Genomic DNA, 18,575 nt, shown 5'->3' with positions numbered 1-18,575 from the left:
TTTTATCCAAATAGGGAAAAGTGTCGTTCCAAATTTATACTCTAGTTATTTTCCTTCCTTCTTCTTTCTACCCATCCAAACAAGGTATTAATAGCAAATAAAACAAGTAATTCTAGGAGATTGCATGTGAATGAGGGTGGTGTATCACACTCCCGTGGAAGCACTCCAACACATTTGGAGATGAGTTTTTATAATTCTACATATGCATAGTGTATATAGGTTTTCTTTAGAATAAATTATTTGTGAAAAAAAAATTAAATTTTTATAAAATCATGATTAATTTCTATTTTTCTAGAAAATATTTTTTTTTAATTAAAACAAATTGAATTCTTCTATTATAAATATGAGAATTAAAAAAAAAATCAATTGAACTAATTCTTATAAAATTTTACATTTCCAAACAGAGGGATGAGGACAAGTAGGGCGAGTAATTCTAGGAAATTGGCAATAAAGGTGGTGTATGGTAATGGTATGATTTTCTTTGAACTTTCTTTCGCAGGTGAAGTTGTCAAGAGTGTTGAGATGGTGCTGTTTATAATTTCAATGCTTATAGTTTCGTAATTAATACACAATCCAAGAGAAAATGAATGGATGATGAAAGTTTGAAATATCGATTAGGAGTAGTTGGTGGAGTCCTACATCATTATGAATAAGGGGGAGTTGAATTAAATTAACTTAAACAATTTTAATGAAAAACTCCAAGGTCAACATAATTATATATCAAAAATTATTTTTTATTACATTATTAGATACATTGAATTTAAACTATAATTTAATTGATTATTATATATTTGATTATTTTTAAAATTATCTTTTTATCAGATACATTGAATTTATCTAACAATTTATCTGAGTTAAGAAAAAATCTTTGAAAAAAAAATGTTAAGAAGAAATCATTGGATAATTATTTTAGGATAAATTATAATTTAATCTTTGAGATTTGATAATTTAATTTATATATTTTTAAATTTAAGTAATTTAGTATCTAAAATTTAATAAATTTTAAATTATAAATACCATCAATTTTTACAGTTAAAGTGGTATAATCTAATAGGTTCACATGGATTACAGATATTTAATATTAGAAATTTCAATCGATATTCATGAATTCATAAAACCAAATTCGTTAATTTTGGCCAAATATGAAAAGTATTGTGAATGTAAGATTACAGGCAAAAAATAGTCACAAAAATTTAATCATTAAATAAACAACTAATCATTTTTCATTGTCCATGTAACTTACCTAATTATCAAATTAATCCTTATTAAAAGAAAATAAAAAGGGAAAGAACATGCAATTTTAGAAGAAAAATCTGGCTTAAGTAGAATTAGTAACATTTACATAAAAAAATTTGGAAATTCAGGGTAAATTTAAACAAGCTATCTTTTAGAAAAAATCATATATATGGAAGAAAAGAATTAAATTAAATTTTCACAAAATTATACAATTTCTTTTAAAATAATTTTTTTAAGGTAAAAAGTTTTAAATTTCTTTCACTTATTATATTTACAAATATAAAAATTGACAAAAAAAATCAATTAAATTTTGTGAAATTTGAATTTTCAAAAAAGATGATAAAGAATTTACACTTATTTAGGAGGTGATAATATGTGTAAGGAAAAAAATGATTAATAATAATAATAATATTTTTATTATAATATTTTTATTTTTTTATAAAATAAAAAATTTTTAATAAAATAAAAAATTAATTATTTATAATATTGTTATTATAATTTTTTTTTATTTTATAATAAAATAAAAAAATTAATTATTTAATATTAATTATTATAATTTTATTTATTAAAATAATATTTTTAATTTATTTAAAATATAAAATAAAATAATTAAAAAAAATTGAACTCTACTTAGCGTTTAATTTTTCTTAAATATTTTTAATTATTTATTTTTTTAATTTTAATATTTTATTTTATTAAAATTTAATAAAATTAAAAATTAAAAGATAATATTTATAATAAAAATATTATAATATATAATATTAAATATTATAATATTATTTATTAAAATAATATTTTTAATTTATTTAAAATATAAAATAAAATAATAAAAAATTTAAAGAAAAAGTAGCGTTAAATTTTTCTTAAATTTTTTTAATTATGTATTTTTTTAATTTTAATTTTTTATTTTATTAAATTTTAATTTAATTTTAAATTAAAAAATAATATTTATAATAAAAATATTATAATATATAATATTAAATATTATAAAATAAAATAATTAAAAATTTAAAGAAAAGTAGTGTCTAATTTTTTTCAAATTTTTTTAATTATTTATTTTTTTAATTTTAATTTTTAATTTTATTAAATTTTAATTTAATTTTAAATTACAAAAAAATATTTATAATAAAATATTATAATATATAATATTAAATATTATGATTTTATTTATTAAAATAATATTTATATTTTATTTAAAATATAAAATAAAATAATTAAAATTTAAAAAAAAAATTGAGTGCTATACAAATAAATAAATATATATATATATATATATAGTAGTGTTCAACTTTTAATTTTTTTAATTAATTATTTATTATTTAAAAGAAAGTTGAACGTTATTTTAAATACAGTCCAACTTTTCATTAAAATTTTTGATATAGATATTATTATAAGACATCTGTCTAACTCAATATAATTTATATTTTTTTAATAATTACACTTAAATTCACTTTTTTTTAATATAATTTTTTTATTACACCTTTTTTATAAAAATCCCGATAAAGTGAGAGTTAAGATTGCAGTTTCGTTGTCATTTGATGTAAAATTGTGTTTGAGTTGTTCACTAATTGGGTATAAATTGGCACTCTTTTCATTCCTTTATTAATGGCGTGTCAAAGTCCCCTGAGTGCTTTCTCCATTTCATTTTCTTTTTCCTCCATTTTGTTCCTATTCTTACGGTTTCTAATTGGATGGTTTTATTTGTTGCTGAGAAAACTTGTGAGAAAATATTGGGGGAAAACAAATTGAAGGGCTGAGAGGAAGAACATATAATAAAATTCAGCATTTAACTCGTGCTTTTCTCTCTCTCCCAGCACATGATTGTTGGCTGAGTGCAAGTTGAAAATTTTTGTTAATGTGAATTGAAGGCTATTAGGGGATAAATCACCCTTCTGACAGCAAAATTTACAAGGAGATGCTATGGATCGTGATGAAGAGACTGCTCGGATTCAATGTAAGTGTTTTCTTCTCAGCTCCACAACATTTCCTACTTTCATCTGTTTAACATTTAACTAAAATGATACTTTTCTTTTCAATTGTATATTAAGCATCTATTTACTTGCGTTCAAAACTGTAGAGAAGACGAAGCAAATGTATTTTTGAGTTCATTTTTATTCAACATTGGAAGTCTTAGGTGGTAATTTACTTTCCTCATATTTTTTAGGGGCGGGGATGTGGATAGTTGGATGGATTGATGGATTAAGAACTGTCAATAGTTCTTGGTGATAATTATATTGGCCACGATCCTTCTCTTTTATCTTTGATGTCATGTCATCATCACTGTTGTTTGGTTGGAGAAACACTTGTTCTTCAGGAGCTTCTGTGGGAGTATGTACAATGTGTATTCTATCATTTAAGGGAAATGGGATGTGTTCTACCACCTAAGACCTGGGTGTCAAAGTTCACTCTTAACTTCCAAGATCTTTATATATATCTACATATTATTTTTTTTTTATCTATACATCTATGAAAATGCTTTTTATTTTTGGGAACAGACTGCCAATACCTTCTGGATGAGTTTTAGACTTTTAATATACCTGAGTAAAAATTTGTAATTATATTAATAGTATTGGAATTTGACATAATTAACTGCTTCATTGCAGATTTGGCAGAGATTGCTAAGTTTCTTGGTCACTCCAGCTATAGACACAGAAGCTATCCAAGTAAGTTGTTTAATATTGCATGAATAGCAAGTTGTTAATCATTAAGTGCCTTGCTATTTATATCTTTTAATGTATGACTACTTCTAGTTTACTTTTCACCAAGTTAGATACACCAGAAATACATCTGACTTCTAATATTTTTGTTCCAAAAGCATCAGTAGAGTAACTTGCAACTTCATTTTTCTTTAGGTTTGTAAAAGCAAAACACTTGCTTATTATCAGTTTTTTATGATTCTAAATTTGACTAATAGATTCTAATGTAGTCGTCTAAATGGAAGTATTGCAGCTCTTTTTTTATGAATGCAAAAATGTTGACACTTGAGTTGACAGGTTATATGAGCAAGTTAAATTTGTACTACCTTTTAGATGACTTGATGTGTGTGTGATGCCTTTGTGGTCCAGGGGCGAGGAAACTATGAGGATTGAACTGAAATGCTTCGCTTTATAGTAGAACTTGTGGAGGCAAGCATCTATGCTGATAATCCAGAATGGAGGTTGAGTATGCAGGCAGTGGACGATTTAATTCATTTATATAGTTGATCATCTCCTTACTTGTCTTAACCATTTCAACCTGTTGCTGCTCTTGTCTGATGTCATTATTTTCTCTAAAATTTGGTCTGCATCCTTTGACAGCATTGATGAGCAGGTGGCAAAAGACATACAAGTATTTGATTCAATTGAGAGAAACAGGCATTAATTTTCTCTGAGGAATGCAAGTTGTTCCTTGCAGATATGCAGATTCAATCTATATATCCATTGTAAGATTATACTTTGCTACGCTCCCCCTTTTTCATGTTCACCCTTTATTGTAAACAATATAAAGCATATGTATCATCCTCCTGTAATGATTTATCTATTTAAGGTTGCTTCTTCCGGGATAATGTTGACAAGCTTTTGAATTTTCTAATTTGAGGACTGTCCATAAGTACCTGTGAATTGTGGCCATTTATGTTGCTCGAACTTCATTTTAGTCCTCAAAAAAACATAAATTTCTTTCAATCAATTTGGAGAAGATTACTGTTGCAGACAGCATGATGTCAAATGTCTATCATACAAATATTACTTTTTCATGCCATGTGATTTGGTAACATTCTGTTCCTTTCATCAAAGTAGATTTGCAGGCCTGATCATGTGTCTGAGCTGGAAACAAAACTTTCAGAGCAGTCAAAGATACTCTTGAATCTTCAGCAGAAAGTTGATGATATGGCTTCAAAGGTTTATATCAGTTGCTGAGCGTTTGGATCATGATTTAAAAATTTGTGCTATTCCACCTTTTACCCTTATTTTTCCTCCGTAGAGAACTGAAATTAAGGTACTGTTTAGTATAAATGAATTTCACAAAAATTTATAAAATTAATTTGTAAATCTAAAATTTGAATGATCGGCTTAAATAAAAATTTATTTTAAATTCTTAATAATCAATTCTATAGAATTTATTATAATTAAATCAAATTTCATCAAAATTGATAGATTTTACAAATAAATTTTAAATTTGAAAGTGATAAAATTATCCTCTTATTTTATATTATTTTATATTATTTTTATTTTTTTCAAGCATAAAATTCATTTATTTAAAATGAATTTAATATTTAATACAAAATATATCAAACAAAAAGAATTCATTTATAAATAAATTTTATTATAGAATTCATTTGCAAACGAAATGAATTTTATTCTAAAATTGAATCAAACAAGGTCTAAAGTTCACAACTCATTCAAAAAAGCAAATTTTTTTGCTGAATATCAAGATTCTTCTGTTGGATGACAGTTCCAATTCCTTTTTTGTACCATAGCTATATCTTATTATACCCCAATATCATGTTATGTAATTCTGCCCTCCTCCCCCCCTCTTCTAATCTTTTCGTTAACTTTGTTCATTTTTCATTCTTTTCTCCAGCATGCTTACAATCCAGATGAGGAATATGCAGAGGTGGAATCTCAACTGCGGACACATTTGGAATCTTTCCTAGAAACTGCAAGACAATTCAGTGTGATTTATACTCCTTAATTAATTTTAAGATAAATTAATTATCTAACAGAAAACGCTCAATTTTTTTTAATGCTATGTTTGGATATCAAAAGTTGAGATAAGGGATTTGGAGTTAATTTTAGTATAAATTATTAATAACTTATACATATCAAATATAACCATTTTATTTGCTAACAACTTTTTTTATAAATTATTTAAAATTTAAAATTTTATAAGATGTTCTCTGCATTATTAAGCCTAATATATATGACTCTAATTAATTAGATAAAATATATACTTTTATAAAATTCAAATCTCACATTTTAAATTCTTTCATCCAAATGTAGTTAATTAATTAATTTTTTAATTAATTAAAATTCAAATTCCTAATCTTTCACGTTCTTCCATTAAAGGCTTCTCTCTGTGTGTTAATCATTCTTTCTCTATTTTGAGAAAAAAAAAAAAAATCATTCTTTCTCTATTACATATGCGGAGTATCTCTCTTACTAAAGAAAGAAGCCTTTTTCATCAATTCCTAGCAATATTTGGCATTTGCACAGCTCACTCTCTTGTGGTATATGTGTTATATTATTTGGTAAAGAAATCCATAGTATGCAAAATTATGCTACTTCCATACATAATTGGAATATTTAACGAGAATAATTCTGTTAATAATAATAATATGAGTTCATTCCTTATCAATCAAATATTGATAATACTTTAAAAGTAATAATTTAAATTCAATATATTAATATGGAGATTATACCCTTAAAACTATGTAGAAAATGGAAATAAATCACTCACTGGCAGATCTCCAAATTCAAGTCTATCCCAATCCTTTGCCTAATATATATATATATATATATTTCATTATAATTTCAATTTTATACTTAACTGAAAAACATGATAATAAATAAATAAATGAAAATATTTTAAAATTAACTTTGTATTAATTAATTAACATATAATAAAAAGATAATATAGATAAATTATGGCATGGATAAAATGGTCGTTCTTAAAAGAACTTGAAATAATTGTTTTAGTTATTGTGAGAATCCACCTCCATGGAAATTAAATCCACTAGGCATTCTGATTCCTAATATAATTAAGTTTTTTTTTTTTTTTTTTTAAATATATATATAATTCTCTCCTTCTCCAATTCTATCTCAGAAAATTTCACAAAAAAAATCATGTACTCAACAAGAAACATCACAGAGAAATTCCGTTCACTCCTCAAGAAGAAGTACTCAAGCCAAATAGACTCTAAAAGCTCGTACAATTGTCTTGCACCAACCGAACAGAAAAATAGTAATCCAAAACCTCGACTGGCTCGGAGAGGATGCGTAGCAGTCTATGTGGGCGAAGAATCTAAACGCTACGAAGTTCCTCTCCAGTATCTTTCGATCCGATCATTCCAGGAGCTGATCTTGCAATGGGAACATGATGATCTCGATACCAAGATTGAAGGTCCAATAAAGCTCCTTTGCTCAACTGCTTTTTTCGAAGAACAATTGTTGAAGCTAGCCACCGAATCCATGTAAACAGGTATTTTTAACTTACAAAAAGATGGAGCCCAAAATCATTTTTAATGCAGTAAACTAGGGTTCCTTGTTCATCTAATTTTTAGCTATTCAGTGAGATCGTTAGTAACAAAACCAAAATACATATTTTTTATGTTCACCAACTTTAATCCTATTCTGGATTATTCATACTCAGTTCCTGTTATTTTGATACCATCTACACAATCGGCTGGAAGAATTTGTGGCAATCCTTCCTTGGGACCATGCACACCGGCAGCTTAGTTGGAATCTTGTTTAGAATGTATTTGCGTAATTCTTGTTTCATGTGTTTCATTGTTGGTATTCTGTTTTGTTCTGGATTGCATCATTTTGTTGTCTTTGTTCAGTTCCGATGGTCTCTTTTTTATGGAACTCTTATTTTGTTTTTTCGAGTTTTTCACTTACCATGCCGTGTTCTTGCTTAAACCCGGTGTATCTCCCCATTGAATTTCATTCATAAGAGGAACTTTATAAAGATCCTTCAAAGAAAGACATGATTGACTGAGACTGTTCAAATAGGCACATGCTAACTGAACAGTATTCTCATAGTAATTGGGGTTTTGAATTTTTAGTTTATGAGGGGTAGTATGGGATCTGTAGTAGGTGAGAAAATCATTGATTTGATCGAATATGCTGCCAATAAATTTTTATCTCTTATTTTAGTGTGTATTTTCGAAGGAGCATAAATGTGTTCTATATACTTGTGTATTGAATCTATAATAAATTAAATTTAGACAAAAATTTTTCGTATGTCAACTTGAGTCAATTACTGATATATCCATACTAAGTTTTTCTTAATTTTATAATATTAATAAAAATTCCATTTTATAAAAAAAAATACAAATTCATTACCTCCGCAAACCATATCATATCACAAGTATGATTTGGAGTTTTAAATCAATAACGCTAATTTTGGAGGCAACTCTCCCCTCACCTAAAATTTATTCAATAATAAAAAAAAAAACTCATTATTTATTATTTTTTTAATAACATCATACTCCTGTTAACAATATCCTAAAAATTCTTAATAGAATTACTGTTAAAAAGAATCCCAATTGAATTTAATTTGAAAATCATATTTATACCTGAATATTTTTTAGATGTTCTTGATAACTAGCAACGACAAGTTTTTCTTTTTTACTGTAGATCCTATATATTTAAATGGGAATTTGATGAGTAAATCTGCCTACAGCTCGTTTTGTTTCTAATTTTCTATTGTTATCAATTACACTGATCTTAGGGATTCTCTTATTAATACTGGATTAACTTTTTCAGGATTCATGCTATGGAAATTTAAGTAAAATTTTATAAATACCATCATTTTTTATAGTTGAACTGGCACAATCTAATAGGTTCACATGGATTACAGATAATTAACATGAGAAATTTCAATCAATATTCATGAATTCAAAAATTAAATTCGTTATTTTTTTTAGTATGAGAATTGATAGAGTGAAACTCAGACCTCAATTTACCAAAGTGTTTGATAAGTTAGACTAGTTTTAATTTATTAATCTTTAGCCATATAAATATTATGTGGATATTTAAGGATTGTCCCTGAATTTTAAAGATTGAAATAGAATCGTCATGAATATAAAAATATAACATAAGATCCCTAACTTTGAAATTTTGCACAATAATATTCTTCCAATAATAAATAGTTAGTTTATACAATCTTAAATAATAGTGACATAAATAATTCTCTTCTTAACATGATAGTGCAAAAACAGCTTTATTTTCTTCACAGGTGAATCATAGAAAAAATCTCAATCATATGAGATAATAAAATAATAGATATATAAAGCTGATAAGAAGGACTCTATCTTCAAACAATAACAGTAATTGTCCATGTTATCATAATTTTGAATTATCCATATTAGCGTGTTACTTATAAATCAATTATTAAAAGTCAGAAAGATTTTATTATACAAAATTATAAAATTTCAAAAATTTAATTTTATGTTATATTTTTAAATTTAAAGTCAACTTATTTATATTAATAAAATTTAAGAATGACTATTAAAATTTATTCATTAGATAGTATTATGAATGAAAAATTACAAACCAAAAATATTTAACAAAATAAAGAGACAGATAATTATTAAATAATAACTAATTATTTTTTGATTATCCATGCCACCTAATAATCAAATTAAAGGGGAAATTAATCCTTGTGAAAAGAATAAAAAGGGAAAGGACACGCAATTTTAGAAGAAAGAAGCTGGCGGAGAGCAACCTACCACCATTCACATAAAAAATTCGAAATTCAAGCTAAATCTAAACAAGGCAACTAATAATTTCACCTATAAAAATACCCATCCCCCAATTTTATTTTATTTTCTTTTTAAAAAAATCTGACATTCAGATAATGTCAACCTCTAAAAAATGGAAAAAAAATTATTTAATGATTTTGTTTTGATCGTTAATTGTAATAATTTTTCATGAATTACGTTATAATTAATTATAAAAAGTGTATAAAATAGCCTTTATTGCTCAAAAAGTCAAATTTTCAATAAAAATTAACAGAAGATTTTTTTTTTCAAAAGAAAAAATAGATGAGAATCCTTATAACAAAGCAAATTAATAAGTAAAAATTAAAAAAAAAGGTCAGAATTCTTAGTTTATATATGTGAACGTTAATTCGAAAAGATTTATATATAGCAAATATTTTTTTGACACCATAGTTAAAGGAAAATAATTAAAAAAAAAATCTACTCATAAAAGGAAAATATTGTAATTTCTTAAAATTGAAAATGAACATTTCAAGAGTTATAGCTAATATTTTTTTGACCCCACAGTTACGAAAATGTCTCTTGACATGAACTTCAATAAAGTGACCTCCACCTATATATATATCTCAACAATTTTAATCATTTTCATCATCTCCAATCTAAATCTACAGAACCATATATTCTTTCGTCATGGCAGCCTCTATAGCTTTAGCCATTATTACACTTTGTCTCTCTTGTTTAGTCTCCACGGATGCTGCCTCCAAACGTAGCCAGGGCTTTAGTGTTGAACTAATTAGTAGAGATTCACCAAACTCTCCCTTCTACAACCCGGAAGAAACTCCCACTCAACGCTTGGCTAATGCTCTTCGTCGATCGATAAGCCGTGTCCATCATTTTAATCCCGAAAGTCATGTATCGCGCAAAACTGTACAGTCTGAGATATTCTCAATCCGGGGGGAGTATCTCATGAGAATTTCACTTGGCACACCCCCTTTTGATATTCTAGCCATTGCTGACACAGGCAGTGACCTTATATGGACACAATGCGAGCCCTGCAGTGAAACATGTTATCAACAAGATGCTCCTCTTTTTAATCCAAATTCTTCCTCAACTTATAGAGACTTTTCCTGCTCTTCAAGACAATGTAAAAGAGTGAGTGGAAGCGAAGAATGCGATAGTGATGGGATTTGCCATTATTCATATTCTTATGGAGACCGTTCCTTCACTCATGGAAATATTGCTGCTGATACCATCACCTTGGGTTCTACAAGTGGCCGTCCTGTGTCTCTCCCTAATTCTGTATTTGGTTGTGGACAAAACAATCAAGGAACCTTTGGTCCCCAAGGCACAGGCATTGTTGGCCTTGGAGGGGGCTCCATTTCCCTTATTTCTCAACTGGGTTCTACCATTGGCGGCAAATTTTCCTACTGTTTGGTGCCATTCTTCTCCACAACAGGAAACTCGAGCAAGTTGAATTTTGGAAGCAATGGGGTGGTTTCAGGAGCGGGAGTCCAATCCACCCCATTAACCCGCAAAAGCCCTGACACCTTCTACTTTCTGACACTGGAGGCTATAAGTGTTGGAAACAAAAGAATAAAATTTTCTGGTTCTACCTTTGGAACCACTAAGGGAAACATTATTATTGATTCTGGAACCACATTGACGTTAGTCCCAGAAGACTTCTTCTCAGATTTGGCTTCAGCAGTAGAAAGTGTAATCCGTGGACAACGCGTCAATGACCCCACCAACACTCTCAGTCTCTGTTATAGAGTTCAATCTAATCTAAATATTCCTATACTGACAGCCCATTTCAAAGGTGCAAATGTGAAGCTGCGATCTATAAACACATTTGTTCAAGTTTCTGAAGATGTTACTTGTTTTTCTTTTGCACCTATTAGTGACGGTGCAATATTTGGGAACTTGGCACAGATGAACTTCTTGGTAGGATATGACCTTGAAGGGAATACCGTGTCCTTCAAGCCAAGTGACTGCTCCAAGGAGTAATTTAGGGCAAGTTTGGAGTAATTTAGGGCAAGTTTGGTTCGCACTTTGAAATCAGAATCAGTTTCAGAATTGAAATAAAAAACAGAATGGTGAATTTTTGTTTACTATAAAATCTGAACAAGTATCTTTTTCAGGGAATTTGATACACATGTATAAGATTTATATTTAATAAAAATAATCTAAAATTAGTTTCTTATATTTTTATTTTTTAAAATTTTTATTAATTATAAGAAAGTATAAAATCATATCAAAAAGATAATAGATATAAATCATGACATGGAATAATATGATCTTAATTAAAAGGAACTTGAAATAAAGATATGGTAACTATTGTGACAAAATCCTAATCCACCTCCATGGAAATCCACAATGCATTCGGATCCCTACTCATGCTATAATCAATAATTGAATATGCATAAGGTTGTTCGTTACAAATTCAAGATACATCTTGTTTATGTTGACCAATTTTAATCATATTATATATACCACAGTTTCTATTATTTTGATGTCATCTATTCAGATCCATGAACAAGGGAAATTATGTCATCTATATATGGAGACCCATTAACATGGTGAACAGGGGGTTTTCGCAAGGAAAGAGGGAGAAGACCACGGTCAGCGTCCTTCGCCGTTTTCGCTGCACTTAGCATTCATCTGGCCACATTACCAGTTAATGATCACGAAACTGCACAAATAATATAGAATGAGCAAAGTATCTTGACGATCGGATATTAAATGGAGAAGATGCTAAATTGAACGGCCTAAACTTAACGGCTGATATCTGACCATGAGAGGAGAATCTCGGCGAACGTTTTTCGAATCCATGGCTAGCGGCTCTTGAGCATCTCAGAATCATTATTGGTGGCAGAACCACTAACAAAAGCAACTTTGACAATGCCTTTGTAGTTGGCCTTCGACATGGGGCAGTTACCCCAATTTCCAGAATGTATCGCTGCATTCATGGCAAATTTTCTTACTGCCTAGTTCCATACTTTTCTAAGCATTCAAGCAAAATGAATTTTGGAAGCAAAATTATGGTTCCAAGTCCTGGAGTGGCTTGGCTTCTACACCATTATTTTCAGGGAACTCAGATATTATTTGCTGGCGTTGGAAACAATCAGTTTAGAAGGTCATAGATTAGAATTTAAACATCATCATTGATTCGGAAACTACACTTACATACCTGCTAGAGGGGCTTATGATCTATTGGTGTCGCGGAAGAGAAAACTACACTTACTACACTTACATACTTGCTCTTTCAAAATTTGATTTCTTCAACTTTCCTCTATGCTTAAAGAATTTCAAATTTCTTCAAATCATTTCCTAATGCACTCATTGATCTTTGATTTTCCACAAGATCCTATCAAAAACAATAAAATTACAAAAATCAAATATAAAGTATTTAAATTTAACAAAGAAGCTAAAATAAAGCTAAAAACATAAAATATACTAAAATATAAGGGCAAAATAGATGCAAAACTACCCTAAAATGCCTATATGAAATGAGTATAACAAATTCCCCCAAACTCAAACATTTGCTTGTCCTCAAGCAAATTAAAAATAATTAATACAATTTGGGGTACCTTACCTTAAATTTATGAAAATTACTTATCCAAACTCTCAAGTTTACCTTTAGCCACCAACAAACCATATACCCACTTTCAAGATGCAAAGAATTCAATCCTTACCAAAGTTATCACCGCTTAGCCTTGGGTCAATTATCCATATCATCAAGATCAAACCAATCAATCACAAAGAATAATCATGCCTAAATAGACTATAGGGAAATCCATAAACTAAAGTGTCTCAAATAATAATGGAAGTAAATGAATGGATTAATGATATCACAATCCCATAGGCAATTCTCCTATTCCAATCTCCACTAATGTAGCAAAACACCATCAAAAGATCAAAAGGACTTTCAAGGGTTGTAATAGGGACAAGGGGGTGATAATGTGGCTAACAAGGAAAGGATAAAGGTAATAAAATATGAGAATAATCAAATTATTAAAAGATCAAGACACACAAAATTTTTTTTTCTCTTTTTTTTTTCTTTTTTTTTTTTGAAGAAAATGTGGGAAGGAACTTTACAACTATTCACCAATGCTAGCATATAATTTTGAAGCTTTTAGAGGGAGTACATAAATAACATTGACTTTGAATTATAATTGTCCCTTTCAATTCACCTCCAAACTCATTTCTTTGTGTACTTGGGTGGTGAATTACTTTACATTCCATAATTGAATTTGCTAGCCTTTTTTTTTTTTGAATCACTTCTCCCAATTATTATTATTATTATTATTATTATTATTATTATTATTATTATTATTATTATTATTATTATTATTATTATTATTATTATTTTTAAGTGTATTTATCACTCAAAGAATTATTCTCATGGAGGGTAGGTAAGTGTTTAGGTTTATGGCTAGGCATTAATGTGGGTTCCAAAGGAATAAGAGGGATAAATGTAGGCTCAAATTGGTTCCAAAGGGAAATTTTTTAAGTGAGGTTGGCTAAGGCTAAAATATGGATTTAAAATTCAAAGAATACCTAGATCATTTCTTTCTCAAGTGCATGCTATGATTTCGCCTTGAAAGGTTTAGAAAGATTGTTCTAGGATTGGTGAGACATCAATTAGCTACTTCTCACCCTAGAGTTTTCTCTAAGCACTCAAAGTCAACGCAATTGATTGGGTGGCCCTTGGCTAAGAAGATATAAACTAAAGCAAGAATCTAATAATTTTGAACCTATCCAGAACTTTCAATCCATCAAATCCTTCTAAAAGTAAGCTCAATTACTCTTCAAAGTAATTCTCAATCCTATAAGGACAAGGTGAAAATTTATTTTTATGATATGCATGATCCTCAAATGAATGCATAAATCAAATTAAAACTAAGTGTAATCTATATGAAAACTATATGCAAATGTATGTGTATGAGTATAGACATGTGTGTGGTATATGTAAAAGTGTATGGATTATCTATATATGAATGAATGAAATGCAATAAATGAATGAATGAAAATTTTAAAGAAAATTTTAAAAATTTTGCAAAAATTTTGCCCTCACCCCCAAACTCAAATGAAACATTGTCCTCAATGTCTAAAATGAATCAAAGATGGGCAAAATTGTGTGAACTAATCAATTAATGAAATATATAAAATTGGGGATTAAATCATTAGAAGCTCAAGAATTCCAAAATTAGCTCAAAATGATATTAACAATGAAGCTTTAGAGAGAAAAATGTGAAAAAGTATCGCAAATGTATGAATTTACACTGCTTAAGATATTGCTTAACCTGTTGCGTAGGGTAAGCAAAAGCATAAGCATTGGCATAAGCATAAGCATTGGCATAAGCATTAGGAACATACCATAAGCATAAATAGTAAAAGGATAAGCTGTTACCTCAAAATGATGTCAAACATATGCAGCTCAAAAGAAAATTGTGCAACTCATCAATATCAACAAAATTAGGACTGAATAAAAGATAAAGTACAAAAATAATGTGCGAGAAGATGAAAAAGTGTAATGAAATAAGATCTAACAGTTAAATCAAGAATTAAACTAAAAAGCATTCATAGAATAACTATATCCATATCAGAAGATAAAATAAAATAAACTAAACTAAAGGAAATGAATGCAAATATAATCATAAAAACTAATTACCAAAGTATTGCAACTATTACTAAAGTTTGAAGATTAAAATAAACAGATTACAAAATAAACTTAAAACAGAAACTAAAACTGAATTGAAGAACTAAAACTAGTACTAAACTACTGCTATTGTTTAAGCTCTGCTGTCAAGGCTTTGTTCTTTGTATCGTGGTCCGCCAGTTCCGTGGTAGGTTCATTGTGATCCAAGCTTGACGATTTCCAAATTTTCTGTGAGGTCTTTCATTTCTTGAAGCATGTCTTGGCCCCAATGATATAAATTGTTATAAGATTGGGCCAATTTGTTGTAGAGCTCCAACATTTGAAGTTGTTGCTGCTTCTGCTTCTTTTTAAGAGATGAAAATCTCTTTTTAAGTTTCTTTTCTTGCTTCTTCTTTTGGTTGACCTGTTGCTAACTCATGGTATCAATTTTAACTTCTAAGCTCTTCAAGGTTGCAAGGATATCTATGGTGTCAGGTGAGGGAACAGATGGTTGGACAGTGAAACTGGCTTCTTTGGATTCCAAGGATCTTAAGAGGGACAAAATATCTGTTGAAAATTGCGGGGTAGTGGTTGTTTGGGGTTCTGCTAGTGCAAAGGTAGTTGGTTCTGCAGTACCACTGGCTTCAGCATGCTGCTGTAACAAAGCATAGGTATGTCCTACTTTCTCACAAAGATTCATGTGTAGCAACATTGTGCTATCTATATATGATTCACCAGACACTGGCAGTAGCTTATATAGACTAAAGCTAAATGAATTGGCTATGGCAGTTATATATCCTCCAAAGACTATGCTACCTTTGGTATGCTTTGTGACAGTTTGGTGCCAATGAGTAGCTAGAAAATGGGCTGTGCTAACTTGTTTTCTCTCCTTCATGCACCACAAGAAAAATAAATCTCCAGCACCCACAATGCTGTTACTGTGTCCCCTTCCTAAAACAGTGTAAGAGATAAATCTATGGAGGTATTTCAACACATGATCGACTATCCTAGAGGCTTTTGCTGTCCTCTGTCTGTAATAACCCCCATAAGGTACAATGTCTTTCCAGAACTGAATAGGGTCATAGATGGTTTGTTGCCACTCAATATTTTTATAGCCCGAACCCTGAAAACCAAGAATTTCATTCATAGAATCTATGTCTAACTCCCTATCAATGCCAGCACATCGAAAATAGATCACATCCTTATGCTCAGGTACTGTTGGTTTGAAATTCAGCCTTAAGGAACTCAAAAATTCCAAGGTCAAATCCTTATACACTGGTTCCCTAATCCTAGCAAACTTAGTCCAGTTGACAGTGTCTAAATAGGCAAATACAGAGTCATAAATGCCTAACTCTTTTAAAATCTGCTCATCCATATATTTGTTTGCCAAAATAGGTTTAGAAGCTAAACTCTCATAAGCATTTTTCATATCCATGTCTTCAAAAGCCCAAGGTAATGGAGAAAGTACCTCCTCTATATCATTGGCAGATGATGTAGGTGCTGCTGGAGCAGTGGCAGGCTGGGGAGATTTTAAGGGTGACTGAGGTACAGGGGTTTAAACCGCTGGTGATGAAATTTGCGAGGAGGACCTAGTTCTTTTGCTGACTGGTTCAGAGGGAAGTTGAGGTGGAGAGTTTAAGTCCAAAGGAATAGAGGGCGTTCCTTTTCTTTTTCCGACAGTGGCTTTCTTGGGTCTACCCGCAGCCTTTTTAGTTTTACCTTTAGATTTGGTTTGAGTTGGCGCAGGTTCAGACATTGGTTCTTAGAAATGAGTTTCGAAAATGGGTGTTTCATTTTGTGGTTCATTTTGTGGCGAGAGGGGAGTCGACGGAATGAGGGTTGGTGTTTGGCTTTGGGGTAGTGGTGGTGTTTGCGGTGGTGGCGATTGAGGTAGTGGTGGTGTTTGCTGTGGTGGTGATTGCGGTAGTGGTGGACTGGGACTGGGGTTAGGGTTTGTGGGTAAAGAAGATGGAGTAGCCATTTTCGTTTTGACAGAGCGTTGAGATTTTCTGGGCTTGGGTTTGTGGGCGGACCACATCTTGGTTCTCACCATTTAATGAAGAGAAATAAACTCTTCAGCTTCCCTAGAAATGCCGAAAAAAATGGTGGAGGGAGGGGGTCGGCGGAATGAAGCTTTGGTTTATAGAGAGTTTGGGCGAGGGCTTCATAAAAAAAAAAAAATAGCAAAAATTTTGGGCTTTTTAAAATGTAGGGTAGATATCTGGTAATTTGGGTTATGCTTGGGGTTAAGCATAGGGTTCAGTAGAATTTGCATAGGATACAACTTAGTAAGCAACATCATTAGCAAGTTTCGGCAGGTTTTGGGAAAAATTGTGATTTTACTTACCAAAAATAGTTCAAATGCTATAGAATGCTATCATGACCCTCAGCAATTACCAAATGCACATTAATACCACAAAATTGAAAAATTTAAGTTCATCATCTCTCATAAACTTATCAAGCATGTGGTAATTAGCTCAAATTAGGCACTAATTGTGATTACCTTTTTGCAAACTTAATGAAATGGTCTCATTCCTAAACTTATACCAAAAGCACATTTTCAGCAGCATTTGAGACAAGTTTCAGACATTTAAAAATTGCAGAAAAGACATAGAAATTGACTTTTTAAGCAACATGAACAGTAACAAAAATTAGCAGACTACAAAAACTAGTAGCAATTCAAACAAAAACATGTAAATTTCTAACAGATTACAAAACTATATATACACTAAAAGGTAAAACTTAACAAACACTATTTTTGCACTTTAATAAAGCTCACATCAATTTTAAATATCAAAATTGATCCTCATTTAAGTTGTATTTCATAAAATTTACACAAGACACAAAATTAAACATGTGCTATCAAGTAGATTGCAATATCAGTAATTTAGCACAAGTTTAAAGGTGTTACTGTTCACAGGTACTGGATAAGGTGCAGAATTTTGCTTATACTTGCTCCCTTTCAATTCTTTCTTTTTGCTACAAGTGTTAATTTGCCCAATCTTCATGAATGACCTACAAAAGATAAACAAATGTCACTTCTGAGTTTAATGAGGGTAAAAACTGAAAATGAAATGAAATGGAAAATTAATAAATTATAAAAGGATACGCTTAGGTTGCCTCCCAAGAAGCGCTTGTTTAAGGTCTTAAGCTTGACCTTCCACTCCAAATCACCTAAATATCCCTAATTGGGGAACCAAGCCATGAAACCTCTATAACCTTTTGTGTGGGTTCTCCAACAATATAATGCTTTAATCTCTGCCCATTAACTTTAAAAGT

At 29.8% G+C, this 18,575-nt stretch overlaps 1 protein-coding gene and 1 pseudogene across 1 annotated transcript; both read left to right on the top strand.

The window, feature by feature from the left end:
* Window positions 1-408: 408 nt before the first annotated feature.
* LOC110648667 (AUGMIN subunit 7-like) lies at window positions 409-4,827 on the top strand (annotated as a pseudogene).
* A 5,521-nt stretch (window positions 4,828-10,348) lies between these two features.
* Window positions 10,349-11,662, top strand: LOC110648664 (aspartic proteinase CDR1-like). The gene has a single exon (XM_021802979.2). The coding sequence runs from the start codon at window positions 10,349-10,351 to the stop codon at window positions 11,660-11,662; it is 1,314 nt and encodes a 437-aa protein (XP_021658671.2).
* Window positions 11,663-18,575: the final 6,913 nt, after the last annotated feature.

The sequence above is a fragment of the Hevea brasiliensis genome, chromosome 3, assembly GCF_030052815.1.
Source record: "Hevea brasiliensis isolate MT/VB/25A 57/8 chromosome 3, ASM3005281v1, whole genome shotgun sequence".
In the NCBI taxonomy this organism is placed as follows: domain Eukaryota; kingdom Viridiplantae; phylum Streptophyta; class Magnoliopsida; order Malpighiales; family Euphorbiaceae; genus Hevea; species Hevea brasiliensis.
Note: the sequence above shows the minus strand (reverse complement) of the source record. Positions and strands in the feature narration are given on the sequence as shown.

Coding starts and splice junctions, on each gene's coding strand:
- LOC110648664 (XM_021802979.2), top strand. CDS start 10,349: ATGGCAGCCTCTATAGCTTTAGCCATTATTACACTTTGTCTCTCTTGT.